Raw genomic sequence first — 18,403 nt, forward strand, 5'->3', positions numbered from 1 at the left:
CGTGGCGGGTTCCTTGTTTTGGCTTTGGGCAGGCGAGAAAGCAGACTCGGATAGCGGGTAAGGCGTCATGCGCACATGCGGGAGAACGCATATCAGTACATATGCGCATACATACATATGGACACACCAAGAACAGGGAAGGCGTGTGGACGGCATGAGCGCGAAAAGGTGGGGGTGGGGGACGCGATAAAGAGGCGCAAGGCGTCCCCTCCGGCACACGCCTGCCGCGAAAATGGGAAGCAAGCGGAAAGCAAGACGCCGCCATTGTCTGTGCTTTCTGCCTGTATCCGGCAGAGGCACCCACAAGCGCACGCTCCGTGCATCGGAGGAGCACGGCACACAGCGGCGGGAAGAGAGTTGCCGTGCTCCCTTCGATGCGGAGCTGATGCGTATTGCTGTGGTGCCGGCGTGCTTCCCCCCTTCGATGGTGATTCCTCCCCGCGTGCGCCGAGACGATACCGTTTTCTGAAGCAGAGCGCTAAGGATGAGAGAATGGGCACATGCTCGCACGCAAGTCGGTCCCCTCGCCAACTTTTCCCTTTCTGTACTCCCCCCTCCCCCAGCTATACTGACCATCCCGGCCTTTTTGTTTTCCGTGCTCTTCCACTCTCTCCCAGCATCCATCGCCGACGTGCACCTCCACACCCGCTCACAACGTGCAAGTGCCGACGCCCGCCGCGCTCTCGAGTGTGACGCTGCGGAGAGGCAAAATCATAGCATACGCGCAGGTAGAGAAGAGACTCTTCCCTCTCCCTCCACACACAAAAACGATAATCAAAACGTGAAGGCGTACACGCACACACATCCTTCTCTCTCTCGTCGACATTCTTAGATTGTACCCATACTGACGCACGGTCAGAGAGCCAGAGCGGGTGGGAGATACGAACGTGAGCAGGCAGTCTTCTCGCATCTTTTTCGTTGTCGGTTCCGCCGCTCCCTTGCAGAGCCAGCGGGCGTAGACGGAGGAGAGAGAGGCTGTGCATCATCTTTAACGGCACCTTCTCGACCCGCTCTCCGTGCTTCTATCTTGCAAAACGTTTTCAGGTGAGCACCCCATCTCCCTCCTCACACACCCTCACACCCGTCTTGCTGGAGGTGCGCCACACCTCTCCCAACGACTACCGCGCACACAAACACGCGCGCGTGCTCGTTTCTTTTCTGCTTTGTGTCTTTCTGCGCCTGGTTGTTTGGCACTGTCGTGCGCTGAGTAGACTCGCGGCTGCAGATCACTTGCAGCGCAACTCGCATGCCTCTGCATGTCCGCGTGAGTGTATTCCCCACGTGCTGAAGTAGCCATACCGGCGGGATATCCATCGATCGACCTCTATATGACCTTGTCCATACAATAAACAAAACTACATGCGCTACGCTGCCCCGCACAAACGAGGGTGAGCGGAAAAACGCGGCCATAGCAGGCCAAACATATGCGATCGGGGTACATACCCGTGCTTGACTCTCGGACTGGGACTCTGCTCTCTCTGCGTGTTTCTTTTGCTTTCCTTCTGCTTCCGCCTCGGAGCACGGCGCCCCCCCCCCCGTCACGTCGGCGCTGTGTGTGTGTGCGTGTGCCTTCGCTGTGGTGCTTCCCTCCTACCGCGTGATCGGTTGTCTGTGGAGGGCTGCCCATGAGCACCACTGGCACTCCTGCCGTCGCCGCCAAGGAGCGCAGAGCGTCTTACAGTCGTGGAGGGGTGAAGGCGCGCGCGCTGCGCTCGCGGTCAAAGTCACCGCGAGCGCTCACGCCGCCAAAACAAGGGCAGCGGTCATCTCTGAAAGTGAGCTCCTCAGTTTACGATGCCTCGAGTGAGGCAACCGTGGCGCGACTCTGTCCTCGCCGAGCCAACAGTGCCTCGCCGACAAAGCCGCGGGCGCTAAGTTCGTTGGCTCGAGCCCCCTCCTCCCCAATCCTGTGGTGCGTACACTCTGGTCATGGTGCAGACGTCGATGGCATCGCCGCCGCTGCTGTCGCTGGCGCAGCCAGTCCTGTGTGTCGACCGTCACAGACTTCACCGACCGCGCCAACGATAGCGGAGCAGATCAGACGCATGCGCCGCCTCCTGCGTGAGGTGAAGCTCCCTTTCATGGATGTGCACCTCATAGAGACTTACTTGTTCCACCTCGCGTGGGGCACGCCCGCTAAGGAATCCATCGGCAAAGAATCCATCTCCGATGTGCCCATATCGGGAGACTGGGCATCCCCGGAAGCTGGTATCTGCCGTGAAGTTAAACGACCGTCTCCGCCTACACTGCCAGGAGTCGGACTTAAAAGCACTACCATGACAAGGCCTGTCACCGTGGCAACCATCTCCCACGCGCCTAGCCTCGAGGTGGCCGAGGTTTCAAAATCAGAGTGTTACTATCCCTTCAAGACGTCTACAGGGGGCAGCGAGAGACACCGAGACGGACATACCGACAACGCGGCAGCTGTTAGAAGACCACTGCGGCGGGGGGCGAGGCGGATAGCTGAAGACGACTGCTTCGCGGCTGCACAAACGGATCAGCACACGAAGGATCTTGGCTCCTGTCCGTCTACCACAGAAGCCCCCGACATCATCGACAAAGCCGATGCCATGAGCTGCGCACTGGCAGAGGAAGGCCATCCCCGCCCGCCACCGCGCCCACCACGACCGCAGCCGTCGTCACGTGCCGCCATGGTCAGCCGCAGCGCCTTCACAGAGAGTTGCGCGCAGCAGCAGCAGCAGCACATGCCGGCAGCCTTTCCGCTCTCCTTGTTGGGTATGATGGAGCGTGTGCTGAGGGGGTACAAGGCAGCTCTCGCCGTCGCCCTGCGTGCTGTCATGCATCGAGAGGCGGTTTGGACGGCGCTCCAGCAGTTTCTGAATGTGGTGCGCTTGGACTGGGCGCCGTTAGCGGCTCATGTATCACAGGTAGGTGCGCCTGTCGCGCCACGGGCACATGGCCAATCGAATGGGGCTGCGAACGGGACGCTTGGCTCCTCTGGTATCTCGGGGGCCCTGCCAAATCTGCGTTCGCCGCGTGATGGTGTTGGCAACTCCGGCGACATGGCCGTCGGCGCTTGCCGATCAGAGGCGCTCGTGTCTCCGCACTACACGGCACATGGAATGAGCTCGTCGTCCAGCACCGCAGAAAGTGATTGTGGCAACCCTAAGCGTAGCTCAACACCAGAAAAGCAGGCAGCGTTGCACACATCCTCCGACCGAACCGGAACAGTCGTCGACGGGGAGACCATGCGAAGCAGCAGCGCCCCCTTGCTCAAAAGGACCGTCTCGCCTGCGGAGAGCGCCGTTCGCCATGAGGACACCAGTGTGCGCACAGCCAGCTGTGAGGACGATGGGCAAGTCGCCATTACTGGGCCACCACCCGAGGCTATCGGCAGTGCACAGCAAGATCGCCATCCGCGTGGGCAGCAGCGTCCATCGCTGCGCCTCTCTGCTGAGTCGCTTCGACAGACATCTGTGCAGTACGCCCGCGGAGCCTCAAGCGAAGCAGCAGCGTTGAATGACTCACCAGTGTGCAAGCCTCAGCCACCGCCACCGAGGATTGTACCACGGCTGCTTCGCGTCCCTATCTCCACGCCGTCATCTAGCGCGGGTGCTGCGAGGGATGCCACTAGCGCGCTTGTGCCGTCTCGCGCGCGCTCAGTGGCCGCCCAATGTCGCAGGACTCTTGACCGTCCAGACCCACTTCTCTCAGCTGGAGCACGGGGGCCCGTGTGTAACGCTGCCGCGCATCGAACACTCGCCCTTCGCCATGCGTTTCCAGCTTTACCTGGCAAACAGCAGGCCTGCCGTGCGCATCGATCTGCTACGCCCGCTGATGGGACTCGGCGCCGCTCTCGATCGGCGCCGTGCGTGACAGAGGCCGAGCTTCCCTCGCCTTGCCCGCAGTGTGATTCTTCTTTTTTCGTCACACCGCGCGCGCGGATCATGGCCAGGCACGACGCCGAGGCATGCGATGTCCCTTCGCGTACAAGGCGATTAGTGCTCCACCCCGGCGATTCCGTGTCTCCGATGACGGCGCGAGTATATCGCCAGCTGCACGCGTCGTCTGCGTCGCCGGCCCCGCGGCGGCAGGAGCTGCACGATGCGTCTCTTGTGACTCGTCCATCAGAAGGTAAGAGTGCCCTGCGGCCACACAGCGGTCTTGTGCCGTCTCTCGGCATGCGCCTGCACGCAGTCTCCCGACAGGTGTACGCGGACTGCCTATATCATTACCTCTATTACCTCCAGCGTACCACCCTCGCGGTGGTGGAGGCCGTCGACGAACTGCGGCGCCACCACCTCTCTCACGACGCTCCGTTCATCGTCGAGCGCCGCAACTATCTCCTTGAGGTACTGATGCAGACATCCACGCTGGCATGTGACGCGGCGGTGCAGTGGCTGATGCATGAGAGCACCTTCGAGAACGAAGGTGATTTGAAGGATGGAGGCGATCAGCACCCCGTCGCTGGCCAGCCCAGCGACTCAACCAGCGACGCAGTGTACTGCTCGACCCTGCTTCCCGGAGCGGCACGGCAAACCTGCGACCATGTCTCTGAGGCGAGGCGATGGCCACCTGAAATGCCCTGCTCCAACTCTTCTCGCCAGTGCGGTGACGCACCCGCGCCGGAGATCGAGCCTGAAGGCGAGAGAGGTGCTCAAGGCACCATGCACCGCGCTGTCGCGCGTGGCCAGTGGCCTGAACAGTTGCTGCGAGCACCGCTGATGAGCACCCATGCCAGTCTCGCCCGGTATGCGGCGACGCCGCGCTTTCTTGTCCGACTGGACGAAGCTCCGACCAGCAGTCCAGGCGCGCGACAGGAGGCCGCATCACGTACTACGCAACCCGGCGACGGCGGCCGCGGTCAGAACACGGCGCCCACGACTATTACGCCGGTGTCAGCGTCCCTATCGCCCTGGCGCTTGGTACTGCCAGCAGATGTGCTGGCTTCGTACGGGGGTGGCACTGCGGCACCAGAGGATGAGCGATATCAAACAAGGATCGCGAGCGCCTATGCCGTTCGCTCGAGCGCAGCGTCTTCTGCTGCCGCCCTGCGCAGGCGTCTGGAGAGCGGTGAGCATCTGTTGCACCTTGAGGTGGCAACACAGCTCGCGTATTTGCGGAGGTGCATGCAGTGTGCGTTGCAGCACGAGTACATGCTCTATCTGCGCGGGATGTCGGAAGTGCACCGCCGCTTTTACGCAGACAAGAGGAAGATGGCGATGTGCCGCCACGGTGCAGCGGCGCAAGTGTGTGCGACGGACTGTGACAGGATGAATGCCGCAGTGACGCGTGTTGGCACCCCTGCGAAGTACGGGAGCGTGGCCGCCACAATGGCTCCTGACCGCTACGACCGCGTCTCTCTCAAGGATGAGCTCTTGCGGACGGACTGGATGAGGGAGCTGCGGGAATCGTGGCAACTACTGATGTCAGGCAGCAGCAGCGTAGCGTAGAGCCGAAGCCAGCGCCAAGCGCACGCAAGCCTCTGCGCCGCCCGGCACAAACGCCTCTTCTGTGCACGCGCTCTCCTTCTCCCTCTTCCCCCTTCCTTTCCGCATCCTTTCTAGGCTGCATGGCGGCGGCTAGCGTGTGTGCATTCGCGTGTTGAACCAGTCACGCCAGTCCCTGCTTCGAACGGAGGCAGCCAGAATGCCCCTCGGCCATGCGACAAGCCTCTCTCACACACACACGTACGTGGCGAAGGATGTGTGCGGACGGATATCTGCCCCAGCCCTTCCTCCTCCTCTCTCGTGTTTGTTTTAGTTCGACTGTTTTCGTGAAGGTTTTGCTTGCGCTTATGGTCCGAAAATCTCTTCATGGCGGAGGGGGTGCCGAGGGTTACTATCGCCCTTCCTTCTCCATCGTCGTCTCCGGCTGATATCCACTAACCCGTTGGCTGCTTTGGCTTGTGGCTGTCGGGTGGGTCCTCTCGCTCGTCTCCGCCGCCGCCCCTCGCGCAACACGAGCGTGTTGGCAGCGCATGAGCGCTACCTGTTCTTTTTTTCGTGTGTGTGCGCGCTTGCTTGCATTCGAAGTCATTGTATCGACGGCATGCGCTTTCTCTGTACTGCGAGTGAGAGAAGCACCCCTTCTCCTCCGCCAACGCATCAACGATCCCCCTATACTAGGTAGACGCAGAAACGCAAAATCATGGCTCTGTCCAGAGCAAGCGGAAGCCTGCACACACACAAAAAAACAAGCCGCTGACTTCCATCAAGCACAACGTGTGCCAGCAAGTGAGTGCTTGAGAGGAGAGCCGTTGTAGGAGTTGCTGTCCAAGCTGGCTCATCGCGGTGGCCGCCACGTGCGTGCTGGTCTCGCTAGAAGCGCGATGGTAGCGCGTGATGGGTCCGACTCTTGCAGCACGCTCAGCTTGCAACTCTTCTCTGCCTAGGCTGCAGCACAGTCTCAAGTGTGCTCGCCCCTCCTCCATGCGCATGTCCACGATTCTATCGGCGGTGCTTGCTTCGTGTTTATTTCTCTGCCACCGCCACTCGCCCCCTTTTCGACTCCGTCGAACGGACGCACATGCTCCCGTCGAGTCCCTGTGCGTTCCCTCGGTGCTTTTCCTTCGCTGTGTGTGTTCGGGGCCTTCCCCTGTGCACGCGCTGCAACGAGAACGGTACGGTAACTCACCTATCCAACTCTCCTGTCGACCCTCGCCCCTCTACGCTTGCCGTAGTCTCTTTTTTGCGACACCCCCGTCACCCCCCCTCTCCTTCCCCCTTTCCCGACACCTGCGGACGTAGGCAAGGTACGGGCAGCAGCTGACACCTCACCCCCCCAACACATACACACACGCGAGGATAACGGGACGGCGGCTGCTCTCTGCTCTCTCCTGCTTTTTTTTTGCTCGTTTGTTTTTGCTTTTCACGTGCGCTCTCGGACGTTGTTCGGGGTGGGTCTCTGCACGTCTTCCTCCGGTCGGACGCGTGCGCACGCGCGCTCGCTGCCGTACGTGGCGCGCATTCCACGCACGCCTTTCCACGGCACAGACAGGTCGTCGCAGACAACGTTGTATGTGTCGCCGCTGTGGTACCGAAGAGGCGTTAGGCCAACGGAAGGCAAAGTCGTGCGCGCGCACGAGAGAGAGTCAACGCGTCACGCCGGCGCCGATTCCTGCGCTCTCGCCTTGGATTCTACTCTGGCTGGCCGCTCCTAAAAGGGGAGCCGCCGGTATCCGTCTCTGTTAGTGTGCGCATGGCGGTGCAGCGAGGAAGGGGGTGCCAGAGGAGTTCTTGTGTCCTGTCCTTCACGCACTCGCGCTGCTGAACCACCGTGCTTCGCTCCGCAACGCTTGCTGTGAGCTGCTGGCGCACTTCATCTCCACGCGTGTATGCGCGCCTTCCCTGCCCTCCTGACACGCCTCTCCACATCGCGTTTTTCGTTGCTTTTCGGTGCACCGACATGGCGGAAGTGTCGGCGTTTGTGTACGGTTGGGTGAGTGGCATTGCCGCCGTCGTCATATGGATTCTCTACGGCACTGCCACACTGCCGCAGCTCATGCGCAGCGTCAAGAGCGTGTGTGCGTACATTCCAGTGCTGTCCCTCCTGGTCGAGGGAATGGAGACGCAGCAGACTGGCGTGCAGGGTGGCGACGGCGCATCGGCGTTGCCCCCATTCTTTCGATTTGATGGCGCGGCCGTCGATCATGACTTGGAAGGCTTGCGAGGGAGCCCCATGCGTGTGAAGCCAATCACGGCATCAGCGACGTGTATGATGAGCTGGTACGGACCAGATGGAACCATCGGCCCCCCGATTGAGTGCCTGCTGTCACTGGAGAACAATTTGGTCACCGTCTATCAGCTTCTGCACTTCACAGACAGCGGCACCGGAATCATGGCGTCTGGCTCGACAGGCCGCGGAAGCTTTCACTCGAAGTCGAAGGATGCGCACCGAGACTCCAAGTTTTTTCGTACCGCAACAGGTGTCACGGTGGTAGAGCACCGTAAGGGCAAGGTGTGCGTGCTGAATACCACCGTCATGGAGGTGCGGCAGTTTAACGCCAGCAAAAAGACGGCGACAGCCGCGGCCGATCAACTGAAACCAAGCACCGGTGATCGCGGCGCCAGTGGTGCCAGCGTGGGCGAAGCAGCCTCTGCAAGGGTGTCTTCAAAGGCCTCATCATTGCCCGGCTTGCTGGGGTTCTTCAGCAGCGGCGGGTTTGCTAGCAGTGGTGCCCAAGTGTCCGAGCGCTGGGAGGAGACCCTGAATGAATCGACGGCATCCGCGAAGGGCTCGATGAGCCAGCGGAGCGTGGCCGGAAGTGGTGCGGCAGTGTCCGGCGCTTCGGAGGCGACCGCTGCGAATTTGATGGCTGGCAGTGGCGGCGCCGATTCGGTTTTCACGGGGCGGGTGCTTATTTGGCGCACCGTGGATGGTCGTCCGCTTTTCGACTCATCCACGCCGCCGCCTCAGTCGTTTAGCAGCCGAACAGGCAACAGCACCTTCGCAGTCGGCTGCGGCCACTCGATGCCGTTCTCCAACTCTCATTCACATCGTGCTGGTGGAGCCCGCACACCCGGCAACGCCCGATCGACGGAAAGCGTCGATGGCCACAGCACCAACTCTTCCAACGACGCGGATGATGGAGACGATTTCACCGTCACTGACAGCGATGGCGGCGACGCCGCTGTTGAGAGACGTCAACAGCAGGCCCACCGTGCCCGCTCTCATCATCAGCGGCGATGTATGATGAACGACATGGCGACCTGGTCATGCGTCATTATCAAGTTTGAGCGCTCGCGCGAGTGCGAACGGTGGCACACACTCTTGTCCGGGCTCAAGGAAGCAGAAGCGTGGCACGAATACTCCAAAACCCTGCCCAACCCCGACACCATCAACACGTTCCTCAGCCGCTTCTTCTTCCAAAACATGCGCCTCGCTCCGTTCTCCGACACCCTGATCGAGCTAATTCGAAAGCAGCTGCGAAGCCTGCCGTTGAAAAAGTTTCCGCGCGACCTCGGCGGTGACCTCATCCTCGACGACCTCCTCATCGGGACGCAGATTCCTTGGATCAGCGACGTGTCGGAGCCAAGGGTGTCGGCCAACGGCGAGGTCGGCTTCGACTTCAACCTTTTCTACAAAGGCGGCGAGGAAGGTCTCTCGCTGTTCTTCCGACTAGCGCTCACCTACTGCGGCATCCGAATCCCGCACGTCGTCTTCTCCGTGAAGCTTTTGGAGCTGGAGGCAACCGTGCACGTCAGTATCGGGCCACCACCGTCGAAAACGTTTTGGGTTGGCGCCCACAAACCCCCTATCATCCGGCTCGAGGTGCACCAGGGCTGCGCCTCTGGGAAGGGCGTGCTGCACCGCATACTGACGGCGCTTCCAGACCTCAGTGGCATCATGACAAACCTCGTCAAGCTGTACCTCTTTTCCGACATGGTGCTGCCGTACATGGACGACTTCCCTCTCCCGAGTGTCGTGAAGTCACCAAAGGGCTCGTTCGCCGACCTGCGCGTGCGTGCGTTTGATTGGCAACGCGCCGCGAAGATCAGCAGCGCACCACACCGCGGCAGCTTCACTAGCGGCGCAAGCAGCAACGACGGAAGCCCAGAAGGCAAGGCCGCTGAGAGGAGCACAGAGCAGCAGGCCACCAGTGGCCACGGGAGCCCGCTGACTCCGTGGAGATCGAGCGTCTGCAGCACAGCGACGACGCCGTCATTTGCCTCTACAGGGCGCGCGTTGAAGGGCGCAGTAGCCTCCGACAGCAGAGACTCTTTGCCGCCGGTAATTCTCGATGATCGATCTGCGAGCAACAGGCTGAATGCTGGTGCCGGGGAGAAGCTTCCAGCATCCGCCTCGGGGGACAGCGACGGCAATACGGGCTCCTTTACGAGCAGCTGTGATGCGAACGCATCTATCGGCGTTGGCTCGCCACGGACCCCGGCTTTACACTCCAGCAGATTAGGATCGCAAAGAGCCCGCGATTCACCGACGCTACCGCCAGGTCGTGCAGCTTCAGATCGTGGAAGTGATCCGACCTGGCTGCCTGCTACGCACCCGGGGAATCGTTCCGGTTCATGCAACGCGTCGGTGTCGAGCATTCCCATGTCCACCTCTGCGATGGACGACGGCCTCTTCTGCGACAACAGCACCTGCAACAGCGAGTCCGACAGGGTCATGAGCAGCGCATCCAAGAAGCGCTCTGCCACCTCGGCTGCCATGCGCAACCTGAAGAACCTGCTCAAGGTAAAGGGCAAGGACATGACCCGCGAGTCTGTGTCGCGGTCGAAGAAAAAGAGCTGAGGCCATCGTATGCTGGAGGGTGCGGGCCTGAGGTCGCTGCAGTGGCCAACTTGCACGGCTCTTATACACGGCTGCTGCCTTCTTCAACGTTGCTTTCGTGTGTCTGTTCATCTGCCCTCTGCTGCTGAAGAGGGGGAGGGGTTGGCAGGCAGTCGGGCGGGCACGCCTCAGTCCGTGGCGTATCCGGAGTTCCGTACTCACTTTTTCCGAAAGCCGAGGAGCCCCCTTATCCCCTGCCAAATGCCGAACCACTTTTGGTGGTCACAGGGTCACCTACCTACGACGTCGGGGGAGGGGGAGGCCAGAGAGATGTATCGCTACAGATGCCAGCAGGGAGGCCCTGGATGGCGTGGCGTCAGAGTGGCCTGTCACAGTGCACAGTCCTGGACCATAAATGCTATGGGCGAAGTGTCCAAGGGGATTCGAACATATCCCACCGGGCACTCACTCCCCGCTTCTGAAGGGCGCCTGACCCCCACCCCGTGAGGTGCAGCACTTGGTGTCCTGTGAAGCAGGTGAAGGGGGGAGAGCTTGAGGCGGAGGCCATGCTCTCAGATGAGTGAGCCGGCGCCTTGCTGTCGCGCGCGTATCCACGGCTGCTTCGCACCAGGCGATGGGGCCTCTGACGGTCCGGGTAGAGTGAGGTCCGAGCCTGACGGGCAGAGAAATAGACGCGCTGAAGGAACGAAATCGCTGTGGTGCTGTGGCCTTCTCTGTGCTTGTGTGCTCTTAATCCTCTCCTCTGCCGTTCCTGCATTCCTTTCACGGCGTTGCGGGGACACCTGATGCGCAGTTGACGATGCTGCTGCAGACACGCAGATGTGTGCGACCAGCTCGGATGTTTGCCGCCGTGGTTTGCTTCGCGTGTGCGTGCGTGTTCCTGTTCGCCGCCTCGGCCCTGCCGCTGCGCTCTCCCCCCATGCCGCCATGCTTGCTGCCATGTGCTTGCCTTGTTTGCGCCGCCGCTGCTCCTCTCCCCCGCTTTCGTCTGTCTGCGATTCGGCGGCCGGCAGACACGGCGGACGGACAGCGGCGCGCTCACGGGGTGCTCTGCAGGATTGATATGGAAGCAGAGAAGTAGCACAGAATGCGCACAGTCGAGTGGCGCTCCATCGAGAGAGCCCTTACGTGAAGCGCTCGTACTCGCGGTGATGCCCGATCGTTGTTTGGTGTTTCCGCGTCAATGGAACGGTCCCCGGTATCGCGCGCGCAGCCACCCCCTTGTCCTCACGAAGTGTGTGCTCGAGGCGAGTTAGAGGCGACGGCTGCTTCAGTTCGCGCAGGGCCAGTTAAGTCGTTTGCGCTTCCTGGTTGTTCCTGGGACCGCTTCAGTGGGTGCATAGATCTTCTTCGCGGTCGTTCTCATGCACCTTGGGTTCTCATTCTCTCCTATCCTCTCCCGTCTCCCTCTTTCGCCTGGACACGGCGCGCCATTGCGGCCTGCACACTGCCGCGGGCCGGTGAACCTGCGCACACACTCTCCCTGTGTGTCCCTCACGCGATGCCATGCCACGTTGGACGTCCCTGCGGTACTTACTCTACACGCGCCCACACGTCACCGCACCTGCATCCAACCGTTTTGCACAGCCCTGAGGAGCGGAGAGCTTCGTTTTATGTGATTTCCCTGTCTCGGTGCTGCTCGTGTCCGCTGCGCTGTCGTACGCGTGCGTTGGTCAGCGTGCCTCAAAGAGGAATCCGCCACGCCTCTCGGCGAACCCGCATCAGCGTGCCCCTTTTGGGGGGATATTCCGTGTGCGTTGGGGTATCTTGCTACTCGTCGCGCTTGCTGCCTTAGCCACATCGACTTTTTTTTTTGCGCGCTCCCCTACGCGCGCTCGTGTAGGAATCTGCACGTGCGCAGGTGTAGACGTGCGTCGACGTGTTTGGGTCAGCTCATCATCGTCTGCTCGAGGGACGGTCTAAGACATCCCTCTGCCTCGTCATCGCCTGCCAACGTTGACCCTCCTTCGTCGAGCCGGCAGCCATGGGCATCTTCACGCTGTTGGCGTTCTTCTACGGTGCCGTCGGCGGTGCGACGAGCTTCCTCATGTTCTTCTTTATTATCTTTCGTAAAACCGAGAGCGTTCTCTCCGACACGGTGCGCAAGAAGGCACTCAAGCACGCTGAGTTTGACGCTGTCGCCAAGGAGGCCGCGGTGGTGGCTCCCGCCAAGGTAGAGACGCTGTGCAAGATGGTCCGCTTCGACGACGGCATCGTCGGCGATGCGATTCAATGCCGCATGGTCTTCTACGGCAGCACCATCGACGTGTATCAGGTGGACAAGCTTCGCACGCTTCCAGATCACCGCCACGAGGTTGTCTCGGAGCACATGCTGGGACGCATCAACCGCGCCTGCATCATCGCCACCTCGCAGCGCATTTCCAAGTACCACCGCCACCGCAACCAGAGCACGCGCTATGCCGCCATCAAAGGCAAGTGCACTGTCCTGAACCACAAGGACGACATGCCACTCTTCCTCGAAGATCCGAACGCGATCCTGAAGGAGCGACTGCGGTGTATCAAGGAGCATCAGGCGCATGAGGCCATGATGGAGCGCCTGTGCCGCCGATTTCGGCGTGACAGCAGCCCGATGACGGAGAAGGAATTCGCGGTGGAGATGAAGGGCACGCAGGACGGGGCGTACGATGAGAGGTCCGATCACTTCGACACAGCGGCAAGAGGCTTAGGCTACCAGCACGATTTGATGGGCATGAACACCGCCGCAACGAGATGCCGTGGCGCCTCCAGCCTGTCGGCGTTGAACTTGCCGTGTTGCAGCTCCGGTGCCTCGGCAGGGCGCTGCAGTAACGACCTGTCTCCAGGGGCGTTGGAGGAGGCGCCACTGTCGAAATGGACGTGCGTGGCGATCAAGTTCCCAACGCGGCGTGTGCAGGAGCGATGGCTCAACCTGCTGCAGTCGACGCCAGAGTCAGCGCAGTGGCACGACTTCATCACCCACCTGCCCCAGGTGGACGTTTTCAACCTCCTCATCGCGCGTCTCTTCTTCGAGAACTCGCGCGCCAACACGCTGCACGACTTACTGGAGGAGAAGCTCAAGAAGAAACTAGCGCGTGTGTCGAAATCGCTGCCGCCGAAGCTGCGCGGCAACATTTTCCTCGACTTGCTGGACGTCGGAGGCGAGATTCCGCTAATCAGCAACGTGAGCGATCCGGTGCCATCGACGTGTGGCGATACCGAGTTCGACTTCGACGTGCTCTACCGCGGTGGTCTCGCGCTGAAGATTCGATTCTCGGTCCTGTACCGCGAGATCCGCGTACCGGACATCATCTTCAGTATCAAAGTACTTGAGTTGGCCGGTCGCATGCGCTTCGTCGTGGGACCGCCGCCGACGCGCAAGTTCTGGCTTGGCGGGCCGCAGCCTCCGCAGCTGAGACTGGAGTTCACGCAGGAGGTTGCTTCGCATGATGGCATTCTGAATGCGGTTCTGAGGCTGCTGCCGGACATGAGCAAAATCGCGTCGAATATTGTGAAAGTGCTTCTGTTCGAGGATATGGTGTTCCCGAACATGGACGATTTCCCGTGGCCTGTCTTCGGCGAGGACAGCGACGACGACGACTCTGCCACCGCGTACAGCGACCTAGCGGACGCGGAGAATGCGCAGAACAGCCGTCTAGCGTCGCTCGGAAGCGCCCGGAACACGGGCGACGCCGGCGGTGACCGAGAACGTCGTGGCAGCAGCTGCAACAGCACCGCCGGTAGCGCTGCCAGCGAGAATCGTGGTGTCCAGAACAGCGCGACGTCCGAGATGCCCTCCGCACCACCGCTGCGGCCGATACCGCATTCCACCTCGGCTCCTAGCATAGGGGTACCACACCCGCACTCCGGCAGTTTCGGTACCTTTGACCGTGACCATGACGCGGGTGCGCCGTCGCTTACTCGATCGCCTCTGCTTCAGCCCTCGCTAAGGGCCAACCCGGCGTCGGCAATCAGTACGCCGCCCCATGGACTACCGCCGCGACCGCCGCGGGTGGCATCCTCTGGATTCCTGCACGGGACCGTCGCTCGTGTCCCAAAGTCACGGGCGCCGAGGTTGTTGGGCAGCCCCGCGCCGTCGGGGCCCAACTAGCGATCTCCGTACGACAGCGCTGACGATGCTTGCCGAAGTACCTCTGACACCTCGAGCGATGGTAGAAGGTGCGGCAGGCGGGGTCGCTCCTGCTTCCGCGATGCCCCGCCGCCAAATCCGTCATGATGTGCAACTGTCGGCGACGAGCGTTGCGAAGTGAGGTGAAAAGAGCACCCATTCGCACACGCTGCGGTTGTGAATGCGAGTGCAGCGTCATGGAGCAACAGCGGTTGGCCCAGGCGCACGCTCTTCGTTCGCTGTGCTCCTCTGCCTCGATGCCTTAGCCGCCACCAGCATCATCGCTGCCGCTGTCGTGCGGCGTCACTGCCATGCTATTCCCGCACACCCTCTGCTTTTCATACGTCGCCGCGCAAGCGGTGCTTTATACCTGTGCGCCTCTTTTCATGCAGAGGGGGGGGGGGAAGAAGGTGGGGGAGCACGCTTACAGAGATGTGCACCAATGCCCGGGAGCGCACATGCGCGTGCTGTGCACTCTCGTTAGGTGCTCCTCACGCTCTCGCCTCCTTCCAAACGGCAACACTCGCGGCACGCTGTATGGGCAACGTGCAGTGGCGTAGAGGAGGCGGTGGCGTCGGCGTGTAAGATGAGTGGGCGGTAAACGGCGCATCTGCACACGAGCGGCTTTCTTTTTGCGCCCTTCTTGTGCCCGTGATGCCGATCGCCGCCGAGGATGAGCTCCCACGACAACGACGAATAGCACTACCACCACCAATCCTTGTTCTGCGTCGAGCTGTATCGAGGGCACGCGATGGCAAGTGCCTTACTCTTCCTCATCGTTGTCATCTACGTTCTCCTGCCCGCCTCTTTTTACCGGTTTTGACTCTATGTAACTCGCATCGCGCCCGCTCTCGCGTGTGTCTGCTTTCTCGTTCTCCTCTTCGTCGCTGCATCTCTCTACATACGCAGAGGGCGGAGGACACACACACACACACACATCGACACAAGTGGTAGTCACACGAAGGAGGAACGCGAAGATGCCGCCGAAGCTGACCTCGAAGAACATCTTCGATGTCGTCTTCGATGAGCTCCCCGTAGATGCCTTTATTGACACCGGGCCGGCCTCTCTCAAGGAGGAGCTCATGCTCGAGGCGGCGGGCATGCTCAGCAGCACCGGCGAGGGCACCGGAGGTCAACGCAGTGCCCAGCGAGGCGGTACCAACGCCGCCAACGGTAGCGGTGGTGGAGGCGGGTCCACGAGCTATCGGCGGCACCTTCTCCCTTCCGCCTTTGTGGCGGCGACGGCGGCCATCGTCCGGTCAAGCGGCCGTTTGGCGGCCGCCGCGTCAGAGGACTCGGCAGCTGCTGCAGCGCCTGAAGCAGCTCCCGAGCAGTGTGAAGACCCGCAAGACGCCGACGTTCTGGACGCCGAGGACCTTGAGGACGGCACTTCATCGCCGCTGTCGGCACACGCTCGTCCGCCAGCCTACACGTCGACGCCCGCACGTACAACGGAGGTCTATTCTGGCAACGTCTTTCGCACAGTTGACGATGACGTGGATGACCGAAGTGCTGATCGTTTTGTGGCGAGGCGGCGGGGCATCCGCGACGCTCACGGGCGGCGCGACGGCGGCCGTGATGCCACGGACGCGGAAAGAGGCCTTGACATGCAGATGGATGCCGAGGATGACGCGGTAAAGGAGGCCACCAAGTATGCCGGCTGTGTGGCAGAAATTCAGGCAACCGAGCAAGCCGGCACTAAGCCACAGCCGGCGTCCTCTGGGCAGCCTATCGGCAGCGGCAGTAAGCCGAACCTGCTTGATGCTCGTCCCGTAGCGAGCAACGCAGGCTCCAGAATCGCGCCCGGTGTGAGTGTAGCCGGCAGTGGCACCGAGCTGTCGATCAGCGGTGACGCCGCTGTTGAGGGGACCGTACCTGCGACAGTGACGAGCGTTACCGCGCAGTCGACAGAGGGCATCAAAACCGCTGCGCTGGTGGCGGCCGGGGCGTCGTCAGCCGCCGTCTCCGGAGCAGCAAGTCCGCATGGCAAAGGTCAGATCGGCGACCAGGCACTTCCCTCTTACGGGCAAGTTCGATCTGAGGCGCGCGGCGCCGGGCATGCAGCCTTCAGTGGTGGCCAGGCAGTTTCTGTCGCAGGAGGGCCGCTTCTTCAGCGACCTTTCGGCGTTGCCCGCGCACCACAGAGAGGTGGCACTCTCACGGCGGCCGAGCAGCTTGCCCTCATGCCTCCAGGTCTCGATCGCATGTACACCGGTGCCTGCGTCATGTATCGCCACCCGAAGAACTTCGGCTTCGTCTCGCCAGACGTGGGCGGGCCGGACGTGTTCTTCATCATTGACAGCATCGCCCTCTCCTTTACGAAACTGGCGCTCCGGGCCTTCTACCTGCGCAGTGGCATGCCGGTGCCGCCCTCCGTCGCCGCTGCGTATCGCCTCGGGGCAGCAAACGACAGTTCAACGCCAGCAGGCGGAGATGGGGCACCGATCAGTAGCACAACAACAGCTGAGGCGAACGCTGCAACGGCAGCGGACGCGAACAGCACGGCGCCGGATCAAGTTTCGGTGCCGACCCCCGCGTTCCCCGGAGTCGCAGCAGGCGTCACGGCTGCTAGAAATGGACAGGCAACGATAGCCGGCGCCGTTCTTGGCGAGGTAGGCGTTCTCGGTGCCCCACCTGTGTCGGCGACTCGGGCGGGGGACGCTGGCGACCGCGTCTCCATACCGCCAACCACAGCAGAAGAGCTGGCATGGGCGGAGACGGCTGCTTCGCTGCTAACCAGCGCCACCGCGCGGCTTCTCCAGTGCCAAGTAGATCAAGGCATCGGCGGCGGCCTTCGGGTTGGGGATCGCATGAGCTTCGTTGTCACCCGAAACCACGCCGCGCGTGGCGGAAACGGCCGCCTGCTGCGAGCCGAGTTCATCCGGGGCGTGCCGGCGATGCAGCTGGCGATGCCGCTCGAGCAAAGCTGGTTCCATCCGTTGTTCCCTGGCGCCATCGGCCAGAAGACCAGCGCCCCGTATGGCGCCGCCTCAAGGCCACCACCACCTCCTCCCTCTTCGTCTTCCGCTGAGGGCGGTGGCAGAGACGCGTCAAGTGCAGGGGAGCCTCTTGGCCCCTTCGACTCTACCTCCACGGTCCTCACTCGCTACACCGGCTGCGTGCGCACGTACGACGCGGAGGAGCAGCGCGGCTACATCCGCTGCGACGAGTCGGATGGCAGTGGTGGCGGCAACACGCCTGATGTCATCTTCTACGCGCACTCAGTGCTTTGGGACTTGACGCGCTGCCCACCGCTGAAGCGACAGGTGAAGGAGAGCATGCGGCTGGCCTACAGTGTATGCGGGACGGAACGCAACGGCAAGTACGTCGCCACCCTCATCACCAACCCAGACGGCGAGCCTTTCTGCGAGGAAAATATGACGTTTGCCGAGAACGTGCTGCCGTTTTTCATAGCTGACGGGGGTGGGCCGAGCAGGCGGCGTGGGCGTGGCGAGGACGGCGGCGGTGTTAGCAGCGGCCGCGGCGGGATGGGTATGGACGTTGGCGCCGGCGCAAGTGCCGAGGGTGTTGGGAGCGACCGCAAGCGTGTCAAGGCAGCGGAAGACGACATGCTACTCCTCTACGCTGAGGATGACTACCCTTTCATGTGACCACGCGTTCGTGTCAACAGGGCAATGAGAGAGGAGGAGGCGCACTTGCGTGCCAGCGCTGGTGCGGTGCTTCCTTAGGACGCCGGCGCCTCGCCTTGCCTGTGCTTCGTGTCGTGTCGGTGACGAAAGTGTCTCTGGGAGAAAGAGGGGGGCGATTACCCTCGCCGTGCGAGTTGGCGGTGTGATGGTGTATAAGTGCGCATATATCGCGGAACACGCGAAAGAAGAACCGCCTCGGCGGCCATCGGAATGCTCATTTTCTCTCCTCTGTTGTGCGCAAGCGCGAGAAGTGCCAGTGCGAGCCGCGCTATCATCGGCTACGTGGGTCGACGGCAGCACAGCGACGGGGCACATCGGATGACGTGCAGCGCACCGTGCTACCGTCTACGCGCCACCTTTGCCGGTTGCCATCTTGATGTCCGAGATCACGCCGTGTCTCTCTATCTCTCGGTTCGAAATACGGCTTTATCCCCTC

General features: G+C 61.7%; 4 protein-coding genes across 4 annotated transcripts; all 4 read left to right on the forward strand.

Moving 5' to 3' along the window:
- Window positions 1–2,045: 2,045 nt before the first annotated feature.
- LINJ.12.0750 (hypothetical protein, unknown function) lies at window positions 2,046–5,414 on the forward strand (the record flags this gene model as incomplete). The annotated part of the gene is made up of 1 exon (XM_003392283.1): window positions 2,046–5,414. One exon carries the CDS (start codon window positions 2,046–2,048, stop codon window positions 5,412–5,414), a length of 3,369 nt encoding a protein of 1,122 aa, XP_003392331.1.
- Window positions 5,415–7,368: 1,954 nt separating this feature from the next.
- Window positions 7,369–10,212, forward strand: LINJ.12.0760 (conserved hypothetical protein; the record flags this gene model as incomplete). Its single annotated transcript, XM_003392284.1, has 1 exon — window positions 7,369–10,212. One exon carries the CDS (start codon window positions 7,369–7,371, stop codon window positions 10,210–10,212), a length of 2,844 nt encoding a protein of 947 aa, XP_003392332.1.
- Window positions 10,213–12,196: 1,984 nt separating this feature from the next.
- Window positions 12,197–14,299, forward strand: LINJ.12.0770 (conserved hypothetical protein; the record flags this gene model as incomplete). Its single annotated transcript, XM_003392285.1, has 1 exon — window positions 12,197–14,299. One exon carries the CDS (start codon window positions 12,197–12,199, stop codon window positions 14,297–14,299), a length of 2,103 nt encoding a protein of 700 aa, XP_003392333.1.
- A 995-nt stretch (window positions 14,300–15,294) lies between these two features.
- Window positions 15,295–17,928, forward strand: LINJ.12.0780 (conserved hypothetical protein; the record flags this gene model as incomplete). Its single annotated transcript, XM_003392286.1, has 1 exon — window positions 15,295–17,928. The coding sequence occupies one exon, from the start codon at window positions 15,295–15,297 to the stop codon at window positions 17,926–17,928; it is 2,634 nt and encodes an 877-aa protein (XP_003392334.1).
- Between the last annotated feature and the right edge of the window lie 475 nt (window positions 17,929–18,403).

This window comes from Leishmania infantum, chromosome 12, assembly GCF_000002875.2.
Source record: "Leishmania infantum JPCM5 genome chromosome 12".
NCBI lineage: Eukaryota > Euglenozoa > Kinetoplastea > Trypanosomatida > Trypanosomatidae > Leishmania > Leishmania infantum.